Source organism: Pectinophora gossypiella, chromosome 9 (assembly GCF_024362695.1).
Source record: "Pectinophora gossypiella chromosome 9, ilPecGoss1.1, whole genome shotgun sequence".
NCBI lineage: Eukaryota > Metazoa > Arthropoda > Insecta > Lepidoptera > Gelechiidae > Pectinophora > Pectinophora gossypiella.
The window spans coordinates 3090585-3116016 of record NC_065412.1 but is presented as its reverse complement, the minus strand read 5'-3'; the positions used below and the strand labels follow the sequence as shown (position 1 = coordinate 3116016).

At 40.1% G+C, this 25432-nt stretch overlaps 2 protein-coding genes across 4 annotated transcripts in view; one reads left to right on the top strand and one right to left on the bottom strand.

Annotated features, from left to right (window-relative positions):
- Positions 1–2923: 2923 nt before the first annotated feature.
- LOC126369407 (uncharacterized) lies at positions 2924–5769 on the bottom strand. Its single transcript, XM_050013810.1, has 3 exons — positions 5275–5769; positions 4799–5000; positions 2924–4186 (listed from the first exon to the last, which is right to left on the bottom strand). The coding sequence occupies exons 1-3, from the start codon at positions 5498–5500 to the stop codon at positions 3394–3396; spliced, it is 1221 nt and encodes a 406-aa protein (XP_049869767.1). The 5' UTR covers positions 5501–5769; the 3' UTR covers positions 2924–3393.
- Positions 5770–6469: 700 nt separating this feature from the next.
- Positions 6470–25432, top strand: part of LOC126369424 (terpene synthase) — a 28125-nt gene continuing 9162 nt past the window's right edge. For 2 of the 3 annotated variants that reach the window (XR_007566698.1, XM_050013834.1), the window contains exons 1-6: positions 6470–6690; positions 7191–7345; positions 21552–21696; positions 22365–22485; positions 23067–23206; positions 24296–24398. Coding sequence is in view for 2 of the 3 variants with exons in the window: in XM_050013834.1 (XP_049869791.1) it covers positions 6649–6690; positions 7191–7345; positions 21552–21696; positions 22365–22485; positions 23067–23206; positions 24296–24398 (706 nt within the window). In the remaining variant the exon portion in view is untranslated. Of the gene's footprint in view, positions 6691–6925; positions 6984–7190; positions 7346–21551; positions 21697–22364; positions 22486–23066; positions 23207–24295; positions 24399–25432 lie in introns of those variants that run through there. The other variant, XM_050013835.1, reaches the window with a different exon arrangement.

Sequence of the window (25432 nt, the reverse complement as noted above, 5' to 3'; positions counted from 1 at the left end):
TAGACGCCAATAGGTACCTAATATTTAGAGTACCGCATTCAACAATCAATTTTTTTAACTTTTAGCTAGAATGTTGTAAATAGTCAAATGTAATTTTGTATGTTACGTAAGAATTTTTCAAAGTACATCTCCTTTGCATTAAAATAGAAGGCTACGGCAACATTAAACTTTATATTCAATACTATCGTGTGTAGTTTGTTGTGAATTAGGCTTCTATGTCACTGTATGCTAGTTAGGTATAGAGTTCGAACGTCTCATTGTAAAAATGTAAAATACACGCTATTATTTTGGATTAATATGAATGTTAAATAAGATTAATATTAAATGACGATTTTTCCTTTAATATTTTTATACAGCATTACAAATATTTATCGCAATTAAAAGTTTATAGAGGTGGGTCAGTGTGCAATTTAAATAGTGTTTAAATTTGTATAATCGCCTTAACGAGAGAGATATAGCCGAGTCCTTCTGTCTGCGTGTGTTTGCTTGGGTGGAGTACGTCGGCGGGCGCGCCGGCGCATGGCCGCGCGCCCCCTCACATGTAGCTAGACTGTAGCGGAGCCTGCGTCACCTGCGCGAGCGCTCCACAACTGTTATCTATCTACTTTACTCGACACACGTTTACTTAGTCAAACGTTGAGCAATTTTGGCTGAAATTCATATCATAGGTAATTAATCTCATCTACACAGTACTTATAAGCTAAATTTCATTGCCCTAATTCCATTAAAACTAGCTTCGACCGCGACACGATGCGAGGCTGACCCAAAATTGCTCAACCTTGTAATTTATTGGAATAAGTTTTGTTTTTAATTAGTTAATTTGTGCCAACGCACAAAATTTTATTTGTATCGTCCTTTATATGGAGAAATTTAGTTATCTACGTAATTTGAAGTGAAATAGTTTGAAGGTTGATTTCGTCTGTTTTGGTTGATGGTAGCATACAAGGTATTCTCATTTCGTTTTAGGCGAAGCTGACGTCATCATAATGTTACTATTATTGGGAACTCCAACATTCTAAAGACTTATTATTGAAAATTGTATACATGACTAACATAACAATTTACTTTCGATTATCACATAAAAATAAATATCATGAAAACTATCAGAAATATATTATTGAAAATTTAAAATTACTCCGTAAATCCGTAGGTAATTTATTTCTCACATAATGGCAACATATAGCCTAATGACGTCAGTTTCGCCGACATTGCCGCTCTGTCACTAATAATAATACCAGGGGCCTTAGCCAAGTTGCAAACAGTTACGACAACGTCAGTTACAGTGATAAAAATGTATGGGACATAAAGTGACATATCACCTGATATGCCATCAACTTGTGTCACTTTATATGATATGTTTTATAACATGTCACCATATGTGACATAAGGTGACATGTTATCACCTTATATCACTTTATATGACATGTTTTATAACATGTCACCATATGTGACATAAGGTGACATGTTATCACCTTATATCACTTTATATGACATGTTTTATAACATGTCACCATATGTGACATAAGGTGACATGTTATCACCTTATGTCACTTTATGACATGTCACTATATGTGACATAAGGTGGCATGTCATCAACTTATGTCACTTTATGACAATCCCATACAATTTTATCGCTGTCGCTGTCGCTTTTCACGATTGTTCGCAACTTGGCTAACCCCCCAGGCGTAGTGTGTTATTATACCATGGATGGTAGTATTGAGGATATCTTCACAAGCTACGAACATTTACCATGTACACGTGATGGCTAGAAGTTATACAACAATAATGCCTATTCACAATCTAGTATTCCATGTTCTGTGTGCATTAAATCCTAGAATTTAACAACATTGTTGACTATTGCTAATAGCTTGAGGTTGTTAACGTTTTTAGAACGGAATGGTGAATTTTTCATGTATTATATACGTATATATAAAATCTTAATGCTCTATAACAAATGTTCGCTAGACACTTTTTGTAAGCTGATGCCATCTTATCGTGTTGTTACACACATAGTCCTCTCTTTATTAAAGTAGTATCAATATATAATGATGGCTGTGAGGTAAATAATGTAACAATTTAAATTTATATTGTGTAAATGAAATAATAAAAATAGTATCAAATGATCGCTCTATCGCATACGGTCTGGCAAAGTATGCGCACTCTGCGTTGGCACTGACGTAATACTTATATAACCCATGACTCACAATACATGTATACTAGTCTACCCAGTTCGACATTGAATAATTATACATTACAGTGCCAATTCAAAGCATGTATATCCAAATTGAATCAATCACATTTTTGGCGCGATAACCGTCTTTCTACGCCGGGTTGCCATAAAAAAAAATACGTTATTAATTATCAGTTTCCCATAAAAACTATTCATCAACTGAACTAAAATGGAATATTCTAAATCTAGCAATATTAATTTTATGTATTCTGTAGCGGTTTTATATGGCAACCCTAAATTCAAGCTCACAGCTTTCTCTGCAGTTGCTCAACTTTCAGCATATAACCCCATATTTCACTGCTTCTAGAATTCCATTTACAGAAATACCACCGTTCAACGAACGTGACGTCACACTACCCTCGTTTATAAACTTGAAAATTAAAAACTTTTCCAAACTACGTTTATATAACTACACCATAAATTCAAAAAAGTTTTTACTTTTAAGAACGAAAAAGCAAGGGTAGTGTAATGCCACTCGACTGTTCGAAATATATCACACCACAAGAACAAATTATTTAATATTGTTGATGTTGATTGTTAATAAAATGCAAATAATGTAAATATCAAAATAAATTCTGTATTTGTATTTGAAAATTAGTTTTAATCATAAATACCTACCTATCTAAATTAGTTTCCTTCTAACTGGGATACAGTAAAAAATAATTAATAAAATCCAAATATAAATAAAATATAATAATAATTTATTATATAGGCATTTCAATTTCTTCCGCATGTGAAAATATTAACAAAACTTTCCACTTTGGTAGGTACTTCAGCAATTTGTTAAAAAGCTAACAATGTTTAACAGAGAAATACCTATTGACTAGAGCTTAAAATGTTTGGAACTGCTTCTTACCAGTTACAGGTTCTTAAAGGTATAGGATTTTAATCTTTCCAACAAAAGGCAGTGAAATAACCATGTCCCAGTGAACCTAAATAAATGATAACAATTATATGAAACTATGTTATACTAACCTACCATCCAGGCACTCCAATCCCAAATTCTTTTGAAGCTATATCAGTGCTGCATTCAATCCAACATTGCTCAAACTGTGTGTTCATTACCAAACCATTCCTTGGTCAGCAATAAATCTATGCTCTAGCAAACATTTTACTTCGAAACACATATCAAACTTAATTCTAATTTAATGTGATCTAAACAGTTATTTGTTATGTCTCATTCTGTCCAACTGATACATATTTTTAGGTCCAGTCTTCCTTGTTTTAGTGAATTTTTTTGCAGAATTAACTACAACTTTCTTTTTTTCCTCCTCCAACAGTAGAGGTGGTAGTGAAACTTTTCTCATATTATAAGGGTACATGGCTGTACCATTCAATCTTGATGTTTCATTAGGAGCTAATTCTGGTGTACATAGTGGCTCTAGCCTTGCTATGTCCCTGTGCCTCGCAGTCAGCACTCTGCTGTTAAATATTTTATTGCGATCTGAAGCACTTAAAGCTATATTCCGCATATCCAACGATACAAATGACTTAGCACTATTTCTATCACAATTTAGGGATGAATCCGGTCTAGAGTTTTTCATCCACCGCGAAGATGCTATTTCAGACTTCAATATGGATGGATTCTGTCTCTTTCTTTGTGATGGACTTCGAACTTGTAGTGGAGTGATGTGTAGAAGAGAACAGAATGTGTCTGGGAGTTCACGTTCATCGCACATTGGGAAGATGGATATTTTCTCTCGTGACAGCTTTGGTTCATGAACGTCTTCAGATGCTGGCAGCTTTTCCCAAGACACCCTGGGTTCTGCAATGTTCTCGCATATGGAGACTCTGGGGGAGTTTTGTGGGGTGACGTCAGAGCTGCTCTGTGAGAGTCTCTCCTCGCTTTCACTGAACTCACTGTAGTCACTGTAGTGAACGGCCACAACCTCATCATACTCCAATGGTCTATGACCTGATCTCTTCTCTGGCAGCAGAATGGCCCTGCCCACAATTCTGGAAATCAATAACATTTCAATTATTCACTGTGAAGGTCACTCCATTATACCTATTTCTAGGAATAGTTGAATGGAATGTGAATATTTAATGTCCTTGACATGACACATAGCAAACAGTATTCAATAATACCCACATATCTATAAAATTATATTAAACATTTATGAGTAGGTATTTTTTCTAAACCTAAAAAAGGACTGTAATTAAGATTATAGTATAGTTTCTTTTAAACTAACAAAAAATACAACAAAGTAATTAGAATATTAAGTAAATACTAAATAATGGTCACATTAACTTGTACTACTAAGAAGAAAAGGTTTCAGTCCTACAATACAATAACTCTTTATTACACTTAAAATAAACAATAAATAGTCCTCTCTCTTACAAGAGCAAAGTCAAAACTTCACATAGCTGCCTGCCTGTGAGCTAGATACTAACTCCTACAATAGTCTTCAGATATATTTACTCTGGGGTGGTTTGAGGTGTTTCATTCTTATAGTTCACTGCCAAGACTTATAGTTCACCACTTCATTATTTAAAAAGCCTCTTATAACTTAAAACAGAAAAAGCAGATCCTTTCCAAATAATAAATAGATTAGATTGTCTTTCTACCTAAGCTGTGGATGCAATTCTCTCCATTGTTTGCATTCCTCAACCATCTGTGGCCGCATACACTTCTCTCCCTCCTCATCATAGAGTGTCCTCTCAATTCTCTGCCACTCCTCCGACAGAGACCTGGTGGCCTCCGCATTGCTCCTTCTTAGTGCAGACCCTGAGCTGCTGTCACTTTCTTCACTGCGGAAGTCTGGTGTGCCTGGAAGATGTCGATAAAATTAAATTCTCTGCAATAATGTGTATTTTATTAGTTTTGATTTCAGTTAATACAGAAATGCATTAATTAATTAGTTGTGATAAAACCTTATTTTACATAGATTCTTATAAAAGTAGTTAAATCAAATGAGATGGATTCTTTTGGCTCTTGTTTGTGAAGCCTATCCCTTCTATTGGAAAGAAACATGTGTTTATTACGACTTGATAGTTATGTACAAATAAAGTGCGAACAGCGAATAAGGAAATTTGTAACTTACCAGTTCCACTTTCTGAAAAAAAGTCTGAGAACGGCGTACCAGCGCGCTCGACGTTGTTCACTATGTAGGGTTGCACGTCGTACGTGTAACTGAGGTTCCTGTTGAAGCGACTGGTACTAGCTGAAAGCACCGGCAGCTCCGAAGAATGACCCCCCGACTTATGCGTGATACTCGGCAAATATTCAAACTTCTTATCCCGAGCCGAAAGGTAATTTCTAGCAGACATAATCACTACCCACACGCCTCACCCGCTATTGTCATCTCTAAACACTATAACCATACCAATTTACGCACTAATACAAAATAATTTCACGAAACTTGTTTGGTAATTTGGTAAAAATCAATCAATCAAAAAATTACGTTCGGTGATGTACGTTTTTTTGGATCGCTTACAGCTATCACAAGTCAGCGAAAAACGATGGGAGCATATTATTGAGTTACATTGAGTTTAATATTGGAAGTCGGATTTGATATTTTCATACAAAGAAGTAGGTAGGTAGGATTTACATTAGTACTTCCATGCGTTCAAGTACTAGGTTTTGCGGAACGATAGCCTATTTTACACATATCTTTCCACATTTAATTCCTACGAATAAAGCGCATTATTATCGGAGGTCAGCTGTTATTATGACTATGACAGCGAAATAGTAGCGATTGATTCTGGTTGACAGATTATTGCATATTTATGGAACATCAGAAAGCATCCCGCGCGACATTCAAGACGTTTTGGCAAATATTGCAACATACAGGGACTTGTATGCTTTTATAATATCTTCTGAAGTGGAGTTATAAAGGGGATTTGTATACTTTTCTTGGATATAAGAAATTTGGATATGTCATTTTTAAAATCCTTCCAAATAGCTGTGGTCGAATGCTTCTCCTATGAGTTTGCTTACATCGGCATACAATACATAGTATATAATATACATCAGCGGTGCGATTCTTTCTCGCCTCGACACACGTCACCCGTCACTTTCTCACAATACTGCACAGAAAGAGACAGATAATCTCTGTCGCAGCGAGAAAGAGTCGCGTGCTTACGGTGCTAAACCCACAGATTTATTTTAGGATAGTTTTAATATTATTTAGTGGTGGAAGAAACATGCCGCGCGCGACGGAATCGCTGCCGGAAAGCTATATAGTTATGCAAATAATTATTTACTAATGTGGTCACACTTTTTTGACGTTTATTTTATCTGCCTGCGCGCCACCCGCACTTGCACCCGTTTGCAAGCAAGTTGCCTACCTGTCATTCTTGATTCTTCTCATAAGCCGTTCGTGAGTCGGGAAAAATTGATTTTCCTAAAGCCGATACCTTCTTTATCTTTTCATTGTTTTTTGCTTTTTGTTCGACAAACAGTAAATCAGGCAACAATGTCTGTGTCAACAAAGAGTGGTGACAAGGAACAGGACGAGGTAGGTGTACTCCTATACAGAATTATTGTACAAACTTATAAAAGATGAATCTGTACCGTGCTACCGTTTTTCGTGTACCTAGTTATTGTTCTGTTACTTTGTGTACAACAATGACATTGTTCATGGTTTTGTCCGACATAGTGTTAGTGTGTACGGAAGTTGTAACGTGTGTTATTTAATAAATAAAATTAAAAATGACGCAATGCGCCGAATGCGGCATTGACATGGTTAGTTACATCTCTAAACACTGCAAGTACACACTGTAGGAAAAGAAAACATAATTCTTTATTCAAGTATATTTTTCTTCTACTTAATGTAAAGTTTATTAGTTATACAAACACCTACAAAAAAAATTTCTCAATCCATTTAGATAAGATTTTATATATTTTATTTTATGTACATAGTAATAACTTTATAACTTATTATGTTGTATTATAGATAAATATCTTTACTGTAATATTATTTAAAATGAAAAAGTTTACATTGATTGTGGTTTTCAGAAAATCTTAATGCCGTACACATACATATCCCAAGTGCCCGGGAAACAGATCCGGACGAAGTTGATATCCGCATTCAACTACTGGCTCAAGATCTCCGATGATAAAATACGCTCTGTTGGGGAGATTGTGCAGATGCTCCACAACTCCAGCTTACTGTAAGTATAAAAAAAAAATCATAACTTTTTTCTAACAGGATAAGATCAAATTACACCATATAGGTATTTTTTTTTTTCAAATAGGATGAGACCCTTTTCAGAACTTATGGCTTTCTTTCTTAACCTGCTTTAACCTACTTACTTAATTCTTGATTTTTATAATTGTAAAAGGGTAAATAACTTAGCCACTATTAGGTGGAGACTTGTAATTAGCCTTTAGCTATTGTCTGGTTATTATGTTAGAAAATGTATATGGCCGTAAGTCTTCCTCAAAATAAATAAATAAATTCTCACAAAACATCCTTCCTTGACCTCAAAATGAGATATTATAATAATATATCCAGGGTGATAAGTCTGATAAAAAAGGCATTTATGGGGGTGGCTAGCCAGGTGTTGAAGTAAAACAGTCGGATCTCAGGGTAATCTTTTGTTTAATAGGGTGATTGTCACAATATATTCAGATTCACACGAGTTCTTACAAGATTGGCACACAAATTTAAGAAAGGGCGCGTATAGTGTGCGCGTGGTTCGCAATCGTCCAGAGAAGAGAAAAAATATGAAAGTGACAGATAGCGGGGGCGCGCGGGGGGTGGCGCGGCACGCTCATTTAACAATTAAAGCGCGCGGGCATACGACCGCGCGAGGCTCGTTCGTTTCGCCGACCCAGACAATGTTCGGTAGGCCGGGTTGCTATATACTCCCCCTCCAGTCCTGGAGGACGTCCTCGCTCCTGGACTGGCTGCTCAGACTGCTTCCTACCCGGTCGTCCTCGTTTCCTTTTAGGAATGACAGGTTTAGGTGGAGTTACCTCACTGCCTGTGTACCGAGTAAGATCTTGAAGATGATACTTCCCTATAATATCGTCGGGGTTCTCCATGCGCGCGATGCTGTAGGTCGTAGGACTAACCTTCTGCGCGATGCGATAAGGACCATCTCGACGTGGGACGAATTTGGATGTAAGCTCCTTGGAACTCTTGCTCAGGACGTGTGATTGTAGAAGAACTAAGTCACCTACTTGAAAGTGGTCTCCAGGACGCCGTGACTGGTCAGCGTACTCTTTGCGCTTGTCCTGCTGCACTTCTACACGTTCCCGGATCGCCGATAGGGAGTTGATAAATTGTCTGAGATATGGTGTTATCTGTGGGACAAAGTTATCTTTGTCTAGAATAGCACGAAGGTCATGTGTGACCTCTGTGGGAGACCTCATCTCTCTAGCCAAGGTCAAATAAGCTGGCGTCTTACCTGTAGTGCGGCATGGCGCGCTGTTCAGGGCAAAGCGAATGATGTGTAGCTTCTTTGGCCAGGATGGATGGTCGTTCTCCACGAGTTGCGCTAACATTACCTTTAAGTCGCGATTCTTTCTCTCTGCAGGGTTGGCTTCTGGATGGTAGAGTGGCACGAAGTTTTGCTTCACATCCAGGACCGACATGCATTGGCGCATGACTGCCGAGATGAATTGGACGCCGTTGTCCGATATTATCCGGCGAGGCAACCCGTATCGCATAAAATATTCCTCGATGAGGACACGCGCACATGCTTCTGATGTGGCTTCCTTTAGGGCAAATAGCTCTACCCACCTGGTCGCTGTGTCCTCGACGAGCAATATCCAACGCTCCCCCTGCTCACCCTCCGGGAGTGGGCCGAAGAGATCAATGGCTAGCACCTCGTTACGTTGATTCATAACGGGTGTTTGAAGAAGGCCGGGAGGCTTGGCATTTGTGGCTTTATACCTTTGGCAATGGATGCAGGATTTCACGTACTCCGTGACTAGGCGCCGCATTCCAGTGAAGTAGTACAGCTGCGCGATTTTCTGGTAGGTCCTGTCTATACCAGGGTGACCAGCCAGCGGGGAATCGTGGCACTGCTTGATTATGTCATTTACCTGAGTTGCTGGAATGACAAGCTGCGGTGACTCGCTGTCTGAATTAGGATTATACCTGTATAGCACGCCTTGGTTTAGTAGGTAACCTCTTTCAGTCCATCGTTGTGCTGCTGTTTCGTCGGTGGCTTCCAGCTCCTGGACTATCTTGGCAACTTCAGGATCGGTAAGTTGCTCCTGTCTTATCTGCTCGGGCTTTTTAGTAGGTAATTCAATAATTACCGAACAGACGCCGCAGTCCTCGCGGGTGCCTCCAGAGCAGATGGGTCGGCTCAGGGTGTCTGCCACGACGTTAGCTTTCCCTGGTGTGTACTGGAATCGAATATCAAACGATTGGAGCTTTAATGCCCAACGTACTAACCTTCCGGTTGGCGATTTCAGTGACAGCAGCCAGCGAAGAGGTTGATGGTCGCTTCCGATGACTACCGGTTGTCCATCTAAATAGGAACGAAAACGTTCAACTGCCCACACAACGGCCAGAGCTTCACGCTCGGTTGTGGAGTAGTTTCTTTCAGCTGCAGAAAGGAGTCTACTTGCGTACTCGATGGGCCTTTCCTCCTTGTCCTCCCCCTGTAATAAGACCGCGCCTAAGGCGTAGTTGCTTGCGTCGGTGCGCAGAATGAAGGGATTATTGAAATCAGGTTGGATCAATATTGGGGCAGAAGTAAGCAACTGCTTCAGTGTATTGAACGCTTGCGACTGAGCAGGGCCCCAAGACCAAACTTGATTCTTCCTAGTCAACCGTGTAAGTGGCTCAGCGACTTTGGAGAAGTTAGGAATGAATTTTCTAAACCATGAACAGGTTTGAAGGAAAGTCCTCATGTGTTTGAGGTTTGACGGCTCCTTCATCTCGAGGACAGCGTTTACCTTGTCACGGTCAACGGAGATGCCTTCTTGCGTAATGACGTGCCCCAGGTAACGGACGCTTTCTCTGGCGAACACGCATTTCTTCCGGTTGACGTGCAGATTAAATTGGCTAAGGCGTTGGAAGACTGCCTCGAGGTCACGCAGGTGTTGCTGAAGTCCTTCTGAAATGACTAGTATGTCATCTAAGTAAGTGAGTATAGTTACGTCTTTTAATGCTGCACATGTCCTGAAGCGATCGATGAGCCGCTGAAATGTCGCCGGAGCATTTTTCAATCCGAACGGCATTCGCTTGAAACGATAAGTACCTAGAGGTGTTACAAAGGCTGTTTTGTCCCTGTCAGCTTCACTGACGCTAACTTGCCAGTAACCCGCCTTTAAATCTAGGGTACTCATGTAGCAGTTCCTTTTCGTTGACTGTACGAGCTCATCAATGAGGGGCATGGGGTAAGTATCAGATTTGGTGACAGAATTTAACCGTCTGTAGTCGATACAGAAGCGGATACTACCATCTGACTTCGGCACGAGCAGCGCCGGGGCACTCCATGCAGACTCACATTCTTCGATAATGTCGGCCTGTAGCATATCTTCTATCTCCTTTCTCATCAACTCTTTCTTTGCAGGATTCAAGCGATAGGGAGGTACAGCAATAGGAGGGTGCTCACCTGTATCGATGCGATGCTCGGCGTAAGGTGTCGGGGCTCCCCCTGGCTCGAAGATCTGGGCGTACTTGACGAGTACTTGGGCAAGCGCCTGTCGTTCAGCTGAGCCAAGATGGGTGCCTTCGTCTTCCCGAAGCACGTCTGCAGAAGCGCAGTTGACGTCGCGAGAGGCAGGTTCAAACAGAAGCTTGTAACGAGTACCAGATTTGCTGAAGTACCAAGTTTCTGAGCTGAAGTCTAACACTACTCCGGCGGCAGAAATAAAGTCGATACCGAGGAGTGTCTCGTTGTTGTCGGAGTCCGGGAATACCAGAAATGGGATAGAAATAACAGTGTGTTCCAACCTCACCTGTAATGTTGTAGTTAATACATCCATTACGCGAATGTGGCCGTCGACGTGCGGTGAAGAGGATGGCCTCGACGTAGAAGGAGAGTATATAGCGTATGACCCGCAATGCAATGCTTAGCGCCTGTGTCAATCAAAGCAGTACCATTAACACCCAAGATTTCGATTTTAAAAATTGGTCGCATGTCCTGATGCGAGGCGAGCCTGACGTGGTCGTTGCCTAACAATGATGCGTCCCCCGTACGTGCACACTCATCAATATTCAAAGTACATTCATTTAAATACTTATCCCGATAATTAAATTTCGCATGGTCACCCTTATCCATATAACAATCACAGTTAGTAGACTTAGAATTATAAGCATCGTTATGAATTGAGCAATAACAATGGCAACCCTTAGGTTGTTGAACATTCACAGAACATTCATTAAAAATTTTATCCTTAGAAATAAATTTGTTATGGTCACCCTTATCCAGAAAGCAAGCAGAGTTATTAGTGTTAAAATTATTAACATTATTATGTATTAAGCAATAACAATGACAACCCTGAAGTTGATGAACACAAACACCCTCTGAACTATTGGAATTATTCTTATCTGATAAGAGCAACACATCTGACATATGAGTATTGTAAGTATTATTTATAGCTAAGTTATCAGATTGGTATGGAACATTACAGTCTCTAGCGTTCAAATGGTTATTTGAAGAAGGAATATTGGACTTATTAGAAAATTCCACACAATAAAAGCTTTCCTTACACTTGTCCTCATTATTATGTCCATTCGACTCCACACAAGTATTAAATTTTGTCTCACCTTGAGTGTTCGCTAACTTACGGCATGCATCTATCGTGTGACCGAACCTCTTGCAGTAGGTACACACTGGCCGCTGCTTCTTTGCAGTGGCGGGAGCCGGGTCTCGCGCAGGTGGAGGTGCAGGGGCGTGGGCGGCGGGCATCGACGTAGGCTCGGGGCGCGTCGGAGGGACGGAGAAAGCGGGCTCGGTGACAGGCGGGGCGCGGCCAGCGACTGCAGCATGCGCGGCGGGCGCGCGGCTTGGCTGCGCGGCGGCGGGCATGGCGCGACGGTGAGCGACGGGCGGCACGATCGGCGCCGTCGCATCTTCTATTTCACGTGCACGGCGGAGCAGTCCTGCGAACGTCGTAACTTCTTCTCGTCGCACTTGTCGTCGTATACGGTCGTTCAATAACCCGTACACCATGTCTAGCTCTACTTTCTCGCTAAGATCGCCGCGAGGGAGGCGTGCTAAGAGAGCGCGTGCTCTAGCTATAAAAATATCTGTACTTTCCTTGTCATGAGCCATTTTGAACAGTTGTAGGTACAGGCGATGAGGCGGACGTCGGTCTCCAAAGGCACTTATCAGGTTCTCTTTGGCTTCGTCCCATGTAGAGATAGTATTCTTAATGCCCAGCCACCATGTGGCTGCGTCTTGCGTTAAAAGCATAGATATGCCTCTGACTACATTTGCATCGCTGATCTGTGTACATTCAATATAACTGTCGACCGCATCTATAAACGCTTCCACGTCCGTCGGGTCGCCGCTGCCGCTGTATGTAGCTTTACATTGAGACATATTAGCATGGCTGTCTGGTAGCGGCGCCGGAGTCGATGAGGTCGCACGATGACTCAAAACAGACTCGAGTACGTCTTTGAAGGCTTCTGTCTGGGTTTTCTGAAGTGTCGCGACGAGGGCGGCGACACTTTCCTGTGAGAATGTCACGCTGGCATCGGTAGGGGGAATAGAGAACCGGTCGCCGATGGAAGGTGGGAATGCGTCGGCCGCGCCGGCGTCGTCACGTGTGGGCGGCGGCGGGTCGTAAGCAGCATCATCATCGGGCCGTAAAGTTTGCTCCTGACTTCGAGTGCGTGGCATTATCACGAAATATTCGAATCCACGTAGAAATCTTGTAAAAAATCTCGGAGGGCTTCCAGATTGTATAGGCGTGTTACAATTATTATTATCTTGTAGAAATCACGATGTATCGTTAGGTATCTGTGTTTTCTTATAATTATCTTGTAGAATTCACGACGTACCTTATAATATCTGGAGTTGAAAATCTCGAATAACCGCGTTGGGCTGCCAGATATGGGGGTGGCTAGCCAGGTGTTGAAGTAAAACAGTCGGATCTCAGGGTAATCTTTTGTTTAATAGGGTGATTGTCACAATATATTCAGATTCACACGAGTTCTTACAAGATTGGCACACAAATTTAAGAAAGGGCGCGTATAGTGTGCGCGTGGTTCGCAATCGTCCAGAGAAGAGAAAAAATATGAAAGTGACAGATAGCGGGGGCGCGCGGGGGGTGGCGCGGCACGCTCATTTAACAATTAAAGCGCGCGGGCATACGACCGCGCGAGGCTCGTTCGTTTCGCCGACCCAGACAATGTTCGGTAGGCCGGGTTGCTATACATTTTAAAAAATAATAAATATAATATTTAATATTATATTAAATTAACACTTAGACAGATGTATTACAGACTTGGACAGATAATGAAAATACATACCTACCTATTATTTTTTAACAGCCTCTGTGGTCTAGTGGTCAGTGTTCAGCTCACGATCTGGAGGTCTGGGTTTGATTCCCAATGGGGACATTGTCGAAATCAGTTTGTGAGACTGTCCTTTTTTTGTTAAGGACATTGCAGGCTTGAATTATGTGAACAACCTGTTTAGACTGACCAATAGGCTGTTTATTAATGTTTTATGCAATTTTTTTAAAATATATAATGGCCCTGATTCCTGCAGATACCTCCTAATTTTACTTTAAGTTATACCTGTCATTTTCTTATAGGATGATTGAATGAATAACCCGGGGAATAAAAAGGTATGTCGCTGGTATGCAAACCGTTTGATGTGTGCCGTCAACAATATTCTGTCGGGTTATTGGCCAATGTCAAATTTTTAGTCGGTTGTTTTAGATTTGTGCTTAAAATTGACGTGTGTTCCATAGATTTTATGCTTGTCGATTACCCGTCCCTTTCCTTTTTGGCAGATAAGAAAATAACAGATATAACTTAAAATAAAATTAGCTGGTATTGACAGGAATTAGCACCATTATATCAACACTTAACAGAAGAGATGCTCGCCATCGGCCCTCGATTTGCGCCCGTTTTCGCGGCAACTGTTTTTCTATGGCGAGAAACCCTCTGTTTTACATAGTACAGTAGTTACTTCATGCTCATAGTATGTTGATATAATATGTACCAGTTTATTTCACATCAACCCAATTTAATTCCGACGCAAGACAAAGCCTGTATATTTCTGTCTACAAATCTGACCAATTAATCTTAGTTAACTGATTGTGATACAATTCCCTTTACTTCAGCTAATCAGTGGAATTACTGTGAGTCATGCATGACATGATTCATGGTGTTAATTTACTACTTATCATGGAGTAGTACAGGCTATGTTCATCATCATGTCGTCCAAAACGTATCTGGCGATGGTGACTCCTATATATCCTGGGTCGTTGTTGTGGTGGGCTCTGATGTGGCTGGCGAAACTGAACTTCGATCAAGTCGAAGTCCGGTCACATGGTACAGAGTAAAGCTGGCCTGATGAATTGAGTGTGTAGTTAAAGGAGGGTTTCGGTCTAGTCTTCGAGATTTGGCGTTTTGCGTCGAGATGTTGTAACTTGTAATCGCTTCTCTTCAAAAAAATCTACGCTCTTGCAAACGGTGCGGCGTCATTCCGGATTATGTTAGACTGTTTGTTATACAGCTCCACTGCCCAGACATTCCATACAAAAATCTAGTACTTACCGTGTGCCTTACCCCGTGTGTGTAAGCGAGACAGACAGTCCGCGCTCCTTTACGGCTTAAATAGACATCATCGGGGGTGAGGTAAATCAAGATCGTTCCAAGTTCGTATCGGTGCGGGGCGGGGAGTGTCCATTCTATACAGGCATACATCGCGTTTAGATGTTTATCTTACCGGGAATATCGTAAAAACGGACATAGGAATTGCATTTTTAACATGACCTAAGATCACTACCCGTCGCAATATTATTCAACATAAGTGGGTATTATAAGATTTCGTATGAAAAGTGCCTGTTGATTTCTGATTACTTTTTTGCTCTGTCCACCCCAAGAGGGTTAACGGGCGTGAGTTTGTGTATTATCCTTTTTGTTAGAGACACATACTGTTGTGTAAATACTACCCTACACGCCTGTACACAATAGGTATGGGGATATGATGATGGGAAACCCAGCACGCACCCCAATGTCGTGGTATTCTATGGTGTATGAATAATAATGATCTAAACAGTTATTGTATTTAAATCATTTGTTTTCATTTGAGCTTTGAGCTTCGTGAATCAGATGGTTTCGATGGAATTGTGATTAAGCGCCTACGTCAGTGGTAATGCTGCCATGTGGAACAATGTGGAGTCGTTTAAACATATAGTTATGTGTATATATTACCAACTAGCGACCCGCCCCGGCTTTGCTTGGGTGCAATGCTGAGGAAAAAATGAAATTATTTACGACATCATATTAAAAACCTCAGAAATAACAGTATTTCTCCACTATTTAATAGATGTTATTTATAAAACTTTCTCTTGAATCACTATATCTATTAAAAAAACCGCATCAAAATCCGTTGCGTAGTTTTAAAGATTTAATCGTACATAGGGATATATGGACAGAAAAAGCGACTTTATTTTATACTATGTAGTGATAAGTACAATGTAAATTTAAAATGCGATTGATCATGGAAAACAAAAACAGCGCATACAAAACGCATTTCACACATAGATACTCATACATAACTTTGGTACCTATACCAAAACGCGCGCGCGGTTAGAGTATCTATGTGTGAAATGCGTTTTATATGCGCTGTTTTTGTTTTTCATAATCAATCGCATTTTAAATTTATTGTAAATTTTATTTCAACGAGTCTATCTATCATGGTTACGTATTTAAATGTCTAAAATTAAAAAAAAAACCTGACGTTAAATTACCTACGTTTAAAATACCTAAAATATAGGTACCTAATGTTTAAATGTCTATACCTAACCAACTAATACGAAGTTCTTCTTATCGTGGGGATAGGTGTTGTGTTATTAATATAATGATTATTTAGATTTTAGGTATTTTAAACGTAGGTGATTTGACGTTAGATTTTTTAACTTTAGACATTTTAAATTAAGTTAAATAAGTTAAAAAGAAAATGTTTTTCGTTAGTATTTAGTAATCAGAATTTCATAATTTATCTTGAACCTATTACACGACCCAATTAATATCTCGCTGGTATGCAATCCGTTTGACGTGCTGTCTACTTAATCCTGTCGAGTTATTGGCCGATGTTAATAACTCTATACCGGCAGAGGTCTTTAAAGAGGTATTTTAAGAGGTCGTGAGATGTAAATGTCATGTTCCCCCTGTTGGCAGAGTAGATTGAGCAGAGGAAGGGCGCAGCACTTAATAGGGTGATGACAATAAAACTCAGCGGAATCTCAAGCCCAGCATCGCCATTGTATTTTCATAAAACACATGATGAAGATGAAATTGAAACATGTCACACAAAATTGTATCCCAAATAACATCCACGAAGGCAAACAGTCACACTTACAATGTCACGAATTAAATTAACGTTTGATTATAATAATACGTCCGGATTAAATTAAATATAATATTGCAACGGTTACGTTATATCGATGTCGTCAAAAGGAGAACAAGAAGAGGCAAAGACAATACATAGAATCATATGAGGCATAGACAATAACTTTATGATAGATAAGAATGCATTCAATTTAAGACGCATAGGTCGTGTTCAATTTTTATCACTTCCCCTCATTCTTATCATCCATCAACATACCTATGTTTATCAACTATAACATATAGAATACAGGCATAAAGAAAAATAGTTATTTCAAGTAATACTTATGCAATAATATAACATACACAATAAGCTAATTACACATCAAAAATTTTTAAATTCAATTCTTCAACAAAGTAATGATGCTTGTAATTACATAATGGTTTGGTAAGTACATCAGCTGTCATCTTATCAGTTGGTAAGTATTTAATAGTTACATTAGGGCGTGATACATACTCTTTCACAAAATGATAACGTATGTCTATGTGCTTGGTGCGCTTATGACTATATTCCTTAGCCAACAACAACTTATGTGCGCTCTGATTATCATTATAGATAACTGTGTCTATATGTTTATCAATAATTTCTAACAAGAAATTCTGAATAAAACATAACTCTTTCGCAACATCACTTATGGCTAAATATTCTGCCTCAGTGCTGGATAAGGCAACACACCGCTGCTTCCTAGCTTCCCAGCTAACTATACTGTTACCCAGTTTGATAACAAAGCCTGTATATGATTTCCTATCACTTTTATCATTTGCCCAGTCAGCATCTGCATATGAAATTAAGTTTATACAATTACTTTTATAAAAACAAAGCCCCAAATCAATGGTACCTGCCAAATATCGTAACACACGTTTAGCAGCCACCCAGTGACTTTTATTAAAATTGGTCAAATACTGACTCAGCTGACTACAACTAAAAGATATGTCAGGCCTTGTACAAACTGACAAATACATTAGACAGCCTATTAATTGCCTGAATTGATAAACATTGTCATCTAAAGGTTCATTGTCTGCATCAGCTAAATTACAATTTGCTATCATAGGTGTGCCAATATGCTTACAGTCTAACATATGAAAACGTGTAAGTAATTTCTTTATATACTCTGATTGGTCTAGGATTAAAACATTATTCTTTCTAGTTACACGCATGCCTAAACAACTAGTAAGTGAACCAAGATGTTTAATACAAAATTGACTGTTCAATAAATCAAATAAATCTTTTGTATTACATGTCGAAAAAATATAAAAGTCGTCAACATAAAGAGCTATAATAGTGAGATCCCTTTCATTTCTCCTTGTATACACACATGGCTCACATTTACTTTGTATATAGCCATTTCTCAACAATAAATCATTTACCTTCTGGTTCCACATGCGACTAGCCTGTTTCAAACCATATAGACTTTTTAATAGCATACACACCTTACTTCCATCACAGACAAAACCTTGTGGTTGCTCCATATAAATTCTTTCATGAAGGTCACCATTCAGAAATGCAGTAGTCACATCTATGTGTTCAATAGACATATCTAACTGATTAGCTAATGAAAACAGAATACGCATTGTCGAATGACGTACCACAGGTGAGAATGTTTCAGAATAATCTATGCCTTCCTTCTGACTAAAGCCACGAGCAACCAAGCGAGCTTTAAACTTATCAAATTTACCCGAAGTGTCGTGTTTAACTTTGTATACCCATTTACACTTAATAATATTGGCATCTACAGGTCGATCTACAATCTCCCATACTTTATGATGAACAAGTGAATCATATTCCTCTTTCATCGCTTTTTGCCACTTTGATGAGCTCGACGATGCCATCGCCTCGTCGTATGTTTGAGGTTCATCAAATATAGAGCTGGCGTACATACCAATTTCGTAGTCGCCGTATCTTATAGGTCGTTTACTACGTGTGGAGCGCACAGGGCGGTCGCATACGGTCACAGGGTCCACTGGACGAGTAGCACCTTCCCCTGAAGCTACCGTTTCCTCGCAAGTTACCGGCTGCGCCTCCGGCTCCCTAGCTAAGGATTTGGGCTCAGCAGAGACTGGTGTAGTCCCGCTGCGCTCGACACACATGTCACCCGATTCTGCATCTGAAAATTCATATAAATTTTCTTCATTAATTGAGTTAAAATTATTACCAATTACATTAATATTAGATTCATTATTATTATATTCAGAAATAATAAAATTATAATTGTCATTGCAAATAAAATTTTTATTTATATCCTCCTTTAAATCTTTATAAAATCTATCTTCAATAAAATTTACATTCCGCGACAATATTACTCTTTTTGGATTAGATGGGTCAATAAGTCTATAGCCTTTTGTGGTTTCTGAATAACCAACAAATATGCACAACTTTGCCTTAGCGTTTAATTTACTTGTACGAGTCGGCTCAGGAATCAATGTATAGGCAATGCAACCAAAAACGCGTAGGTGTCCGAGACAAACAGAATGCCGGGACCAGACCTCCTCAGGTACTTGTCCTGTTAATGCAACAGTGGGGCTCCTATTCTTTAAATATATTGCCGTCATTACGGCCTCACCCCAGAAACGGTTACAAAGACCTGACTGAATTAACATGCATCTCGCCTTCTCCATAATAGTCCTATTCAGGCGTTCAGCCACGCCATTTTGTTGAGCACAATACGGTACAGTTAACTGGTGAGATATTCCTTCATTTTCAAGGAAATTTTTAAAACTGTCATTACAGTATTCACCCCCATTATCAGAACGCAGGCATTTTATATGCAAACCAGTCTGCTTTTCTACAAAATTCTTAAAGTGCTTAAAGCAAGTCAGAACATCTGACTTTTTCTTTAATAAATAACCAAAGCTCTTTCTAGAATAATCATCAGTAAGAGTTAATAAATACCTTGCATCACTCCAGCTGGTCTCCGTCATAGGGCCACAAACATCACTATGTATCAACTCCAAGGGCTGGCTGGCTCGATGAGAAGATCCCTTCGGAAAAACCTTGGCCACCGGCTTCCCCTCCAGGCAGGCGATACACTCACCTAAGTTATTCTCATTGTCCTGAAAAGATACATTACGTTCTGCACGTGCCCGAAGTGTACACATACCTGTGAGACTAAGATGCCCTAACCTTCTATGCCATAAATTAGCATCCCTACAATTAGATCCAGCAAACTTTGCGATCTGTGCTTTCTGCACTTGATGTAGAACAGCCATCGAACGCTCCCTTGCAAAGGTACAGTTCATTCTATAAACACCCTTACATAGATCTGCAGACATAACAGGCTTTCCTTGTATATGACAACTCTCATAAATATGACACCCATCTTTATCAAAAATTACTATCATACCCCTCTCACATAATCTACTCACAGAAATTAAATTTTCAGACAAATGTGGAACATACATAACATCATTCAAAGTTTTATGAATACCATCAGAACTTACATGCATGTCTCCTATACTACAGCTCTCTAGTTTTGATCCTTTTTGAGCACAAGAAATAATTGTTTTATTTTTCTTAATATTATCCAGCAAATCTTGATTATTGCACATGTGAGAACTCGAACCGCTGTCCACAATAAAGTCTATATCAGCAGCTGTGTAATATGAAGAAGCAAATATAGTCTTTTCTTCATTCGCTTTTTCTTGTTTCTGCCGCTTCAACTTAAAACAACGAGACTTGATGTGTCCAGGTTTCTTGCAGTAGTTACATATAACCTTTTTCTTCACATATAATGCACTAGATGAATTATTCTGGCTCTTCTGATTATCAGTGTGCAGCTTGCGATATTCTTCTTGAATTAATCGAGCACGAACTACTTCTGAAGATAAATTGTTAGTAAGAGAAGCTGTCTCCAAGGCCGATACTAATGTGTCGAAGTCCTGAGGGAGCCCAGATAATAGAATCTCTGCTATTTCTTCATCTTCAATGATTTTTCCGATGTCCGCTAGCTGCTGCACCAGTGAGAATACTGTGTCAATATACTTGGTCATGCAATCATAGTTACTGTAGTCCACACGATGAAGTTGACGGAGTAAGTTAACTCGTCTAAACAAACCTTTGTCTTCATAAATATTTGCCAGCTTTTCCCAAGCTTCTTTAGCTGTCTGAATTCCATGTAGTAGCTGATAAAGAGAGGGTTTTATGCTTAATGATATCCGTGCAAGTGCTTTTGCCACCTTCGATGCGTCCGTTTCAGTACCAAGGACCGCATTCCATAAGTTTTCCAATATTAAAGCGTGTTTAATGGCAAACTTCCATGCGACATAGTTAGAAACACCGTCTAATTTTTCAAAGCTGAAGCCTCCGCTGATCACATTGCAATTCTCCATGCGGTTTTGCGATTCGGCCATTGTTCAATAAATTCACCGCTTACCAATGTGTCTTTTTTTTTTTTATTGTCGTCTTTTCTTCTTCCTGGGCAACTTAACCTGTTGGCAGAGTAGATTGAGCAGAGGAAGGGCGCAGCACTTAATAGGGTGATGACAATAAAACTCAGCGGAATCTCAAGCCCAGCATCGCCATTGTATTTTCATAAAACACATGATGAAGATGAAATTGAAACATGTCACACAAAATTGTATCCCAAATAACATCCACGAAGGCAAACAGTCACACTTACAATGTCACGAATTAAATTAACGTTTGATTATAATAATACGTCCGGATTAAATTAAATATAATATTGCAACGGTTACGTTATATCGATGTCGTCAAAAGGAGAACAAGAAGAGGCAAAGACAATACATAGAATCATATGAGGCATAGACAATAACTTTATGATAGATAAGAATGCATTCAATTTAAGACGCATAGGTCGTGTTCAATTTTTATCACCCCCTAGCATCGACGACATCCAAGACAACTCGATCCTGCGGCGCGGCATCCCCGTGGCGCACTCCATCTACGGAGTCGCCAGCACCATCAACGCTGCCAACTACGTCATGATCGTCGCGCTCGAGAAGACCTTGGAGCTGGGGCATCCATTGGTATGTCTACCGTAACACTACGTCCATACATTGTTTGAGGTTTACGCGGTTATTATCATAATTAAAACACGCAATACTGGGTTCTCACGTAATACCGGGTTCACACGTAAGGGATGATCATCCCTGATTAACGCTTAAAGAACCCGGTATTATGTGTTTTAATACAACGTCCATTACATAACATCACCGCAAAAAGAGCCACGCTATTGTAGGTATAGCATTCTCCATGCTACTTTTTTAGGGAAAAATATGGCAGTGGTTTCCCTCTTGCCTTCCGCCCTGCAGTACTCTGTCTGACGCGAGTGGGATGGCGCCCAGAGTAGTCTATTTCAAAGCCGTACTAGGACTCCTGTCCCTGTGACTCGCTTTTTTCGTTCTAGTTTTATGCTGGACTGGACATGAGACAGATATCTACAATTCACTATAGAATATCTTATACAATTGGATACAAAATAAACAAACATACAAAACTCGGTCTTATTGCTAAGGTGGCAACATCGTGGGTTATAAAATGACAAGGCATCAATACAACAATAGACGTGACGTGGTCTTCCACGTCACGTCTATCATTCTTCACGTCTTGTCATTTTATAACCCATTGCAATAGGAATACGGGCGTGACTTACATATGTGTATGTACTACATTACATAGTAAATGGTGTGCGCAGGCGACGACGGTGTACACGGAGCAGCTGCTGGAACTCCACCGCGGACAGGGCATGGAGATCTACTGGCGAGACAACTTCCGCTGCCCCTCCGAGGACGAATACAAGCAGATGACCATCAAGAGTAAGTTGATTCTTACAGTAACACACAATATGCTAGTTTCCAACTAGTCAAATCACCCGAAGGACGTAATATAGGATCTTGACAACACGATTACTCTAGCCATAGAGGCAGTCAATCAGCTTGCGACCACAAACACGTTAGGACCCTGATACCGACCACGCCGGCGTGGTCGACGATTTCCTTCAATCAGCGCTTATCGCTATCAGCACACTAGGGTCGATTAATTCTACGAAATTTAGGTAATTTCAGACGACGCTTTTAGCCGAGCTATGCGCCCATCTGGGCACTCTCAGGCCTTTTGTCTAAATTTTGTACCTCGTGAGAGCTCTTAGCGTTCGCCATTAGTCCGGCCAAGTAGTGAATGACATCAGCGGCAAATCTACAATAAGTCACGTCAAAAAAAAGTGTGTTCGGGTAGGACAATGTCTGCTGAGTCCACAAATTATTAACAATAGTCATAATACATAATACGAAGTACAATTTGAACACATCAACAAAATAAATTACAACTTGACCTAACAGGTAGGTCTAGTCAAAAAGCACGGAATCATTCAAAGTAAAAAAGTATATGTTGTGTTCAGAAACTGGTGGGTTATTTATGCTGGCGATCCGCCTGATGCAGCTGTTCAGCGACAACAAGTCAGACTTCAGCAAGCTGTCGGCCATCCTCGGGCTCTACTTCCAGATTCGCGACGACTACTGCAACCTTTGTCTACAAGAGGTAATCCATAGCTTTGAACACCCTAGTACATTATTAGGCATTAACAATAAAACTACGTAGAGAAGGGACACTCCGCCCGGACCGATACGAGCATGGTCACCCTACGCACGATTTGCGCACCCACTTCAATCTGTAAGGAGTAGTGATGTTCCGGATCGTTAAAAATGTATATCCGCGGATACGGATCTGAATACGGATATTTAGTATAAAGATCCGCGGATACGGATACGGATCTTTATTTTCTTTAAAAAAAAGATTAAAGTTTTACTTATTTCATTGTTATAAAAGTGATATTTTATCTTGCTTTCATTATAAAGTTCTATCTATCTAAATGTTTGCAATATAAAGGTGCCAAATATTTGATTTTAAGAAATAAAAACAATCTGAATGGAATTTTATAGTTTTTTATTTAATAATTCTACTTAATCACTTGAAAAAATCCGTAAAAGATCCGCGTGAAAAGTAACGGATACGGATACGGATTTTTCTTTTATCTCGGATATCCGCGGATACGGATACGGATATCCGGAACATCACTAGTAAGGAGTATGGCCAGTGATGCGCCATTCCCGGGAATGTTCCCGTTGTAATAATCCTTTAATAATGAGGACACTGGCTGCTTTTCTTTTTTAAGTGATTATTTCTTGTACTCTGGTACAGGTAGAGCTATGATAGCCCAGTTGATGGAACGCTGACCTCTCACTTTGAGGTCGCAGGTTCGAATCCGGCACAGGCCTAGTCCAGGGCTACAGGTCAAATTTGTTTTCAAATTCATGTTTGGATTATAAATGATTATCACGTGCTCAGCGGTGAAGGAAAACATCTTGAGGAAACCCACATTCCAAAGCATTATCGGAGATATCTAACCTAACCTGTATTGGGCAACTCTCCGCTCCCCACCGATCACAATCGTATGATCGCGTATACGATAACGTCAATGTGTAGTGTCTGTGTAAAACGAGCTGTGAAGTATGAAGTGTCTGGGGTGTGCCGGTACCTTAACCGCCTTCGAGTCCTGCTTTGTAGACCTGTATTTCTCTACTAAATCTGTGTATAATGTCTCACATTATCATTGTCCTGTCCGTGTAGTACTCGGAGAACAAGAGCTACTGCGAGGACCTGACGGAGGGCAAGTTCTCGTTCCCCATAATCCACGCGATACGCAACCAGGACGGCGACAACCAAGTACTACGTATCCTTTTTAATTACATTCAATTGTTTGAGGTTTACGCGGTTATTATCATAAGTAAAACACATAATACCGGGCTTTTACCGCGATAAAATCAATGATATGAGAGTCCCGATATAGTCATCCCGTGATCGTGGCTCTTGCAAATGTTGAAATATCGGGAGTCTCATATCTCAGATTTAACGCGGTAAGAACCCGGCATTATGTTCTTAATTTTCTTCTACTATCGGGTTGTAAGGTGGAGTACTAACCTCATAAACCCTGGTGTCTGGGTTACTATTGAGCCGCCGAAGGCCCCTGAGATGGCTCATGTAACGACTAATTACTTACATCAGTAAGTAGTAACCGGGACCAACAACGGCTTAACGTGCCTTCCGAAGATCATCTAACTTTCCGACAATCTGGTGATCAGCCAGTAATGTCCTAACCAAACTAGGGACCACAAAGTAATTTTTGTGATATGTCCACCGGGAATCGAACCCAGGACCTTCGGATCGTGAGCCAAACGCTTAACCATATACTACGCTTCCTACCCAAATTACAATAAAAGAGCATTACCACTAAATATTATTATTATTAGTCTGTATGATCCCACTGCTGAGCAAAGGCCTCCCCCATATATTTCCAAGTATCCCGGTTCTGTGCGAGCTCTATCCAGTCTTTTCGATAACCGACGAGATCATCACGCCATCGTTTCCGGGGTCTACCACGTCTACGGTGTCCGTCCTGTGGTACCCAGTGCGTGATGATCTTTGCCCACACGTACCGGATGCATGCAGCACACGTGTCCAGCCCAGTCCCACTTTAGCCTGGCGGTCTTCCTGCCAACATCAGCTATAACCTACCACTAAATATTAAATCACTAAATCTTTTAAGGGGCAATGTATACGTTTTTAAAATAAGATTCCCATTGGCATTCATACCTTTGAACAGTTTTAAGACAGTCGTTAAACAGAAACTTTGAAAAAAGGTTAGTTTAGTGATTATCTAGAACATATGAATACATGGGATCATGACCGGATCTACCTATGGGCTGA

Coding starts and splice junctions, on each gene's coding strand:
- LOC126369407 (XM_050013810.1), bottom strand. CDS start 5,500: ATGTCTGCTAGAAATTACCTTTCGGCTCGGGATAAGAAGTTTGAATAT. Junction 5,001..5,274: donor TTTTTCAGAAAGTGGAACTG/GTAAGTTACAAA, acceptor GACATCTTCCAG/GCACACCAGACTTCCGCAGT. Junction 4,187..4,798: donor GAATTGCATCCACAGCTTAG/GTAGAAAGACAA, acceptor ATTGATTTCCAG/AATTGTGGGCAGGGCCATTC.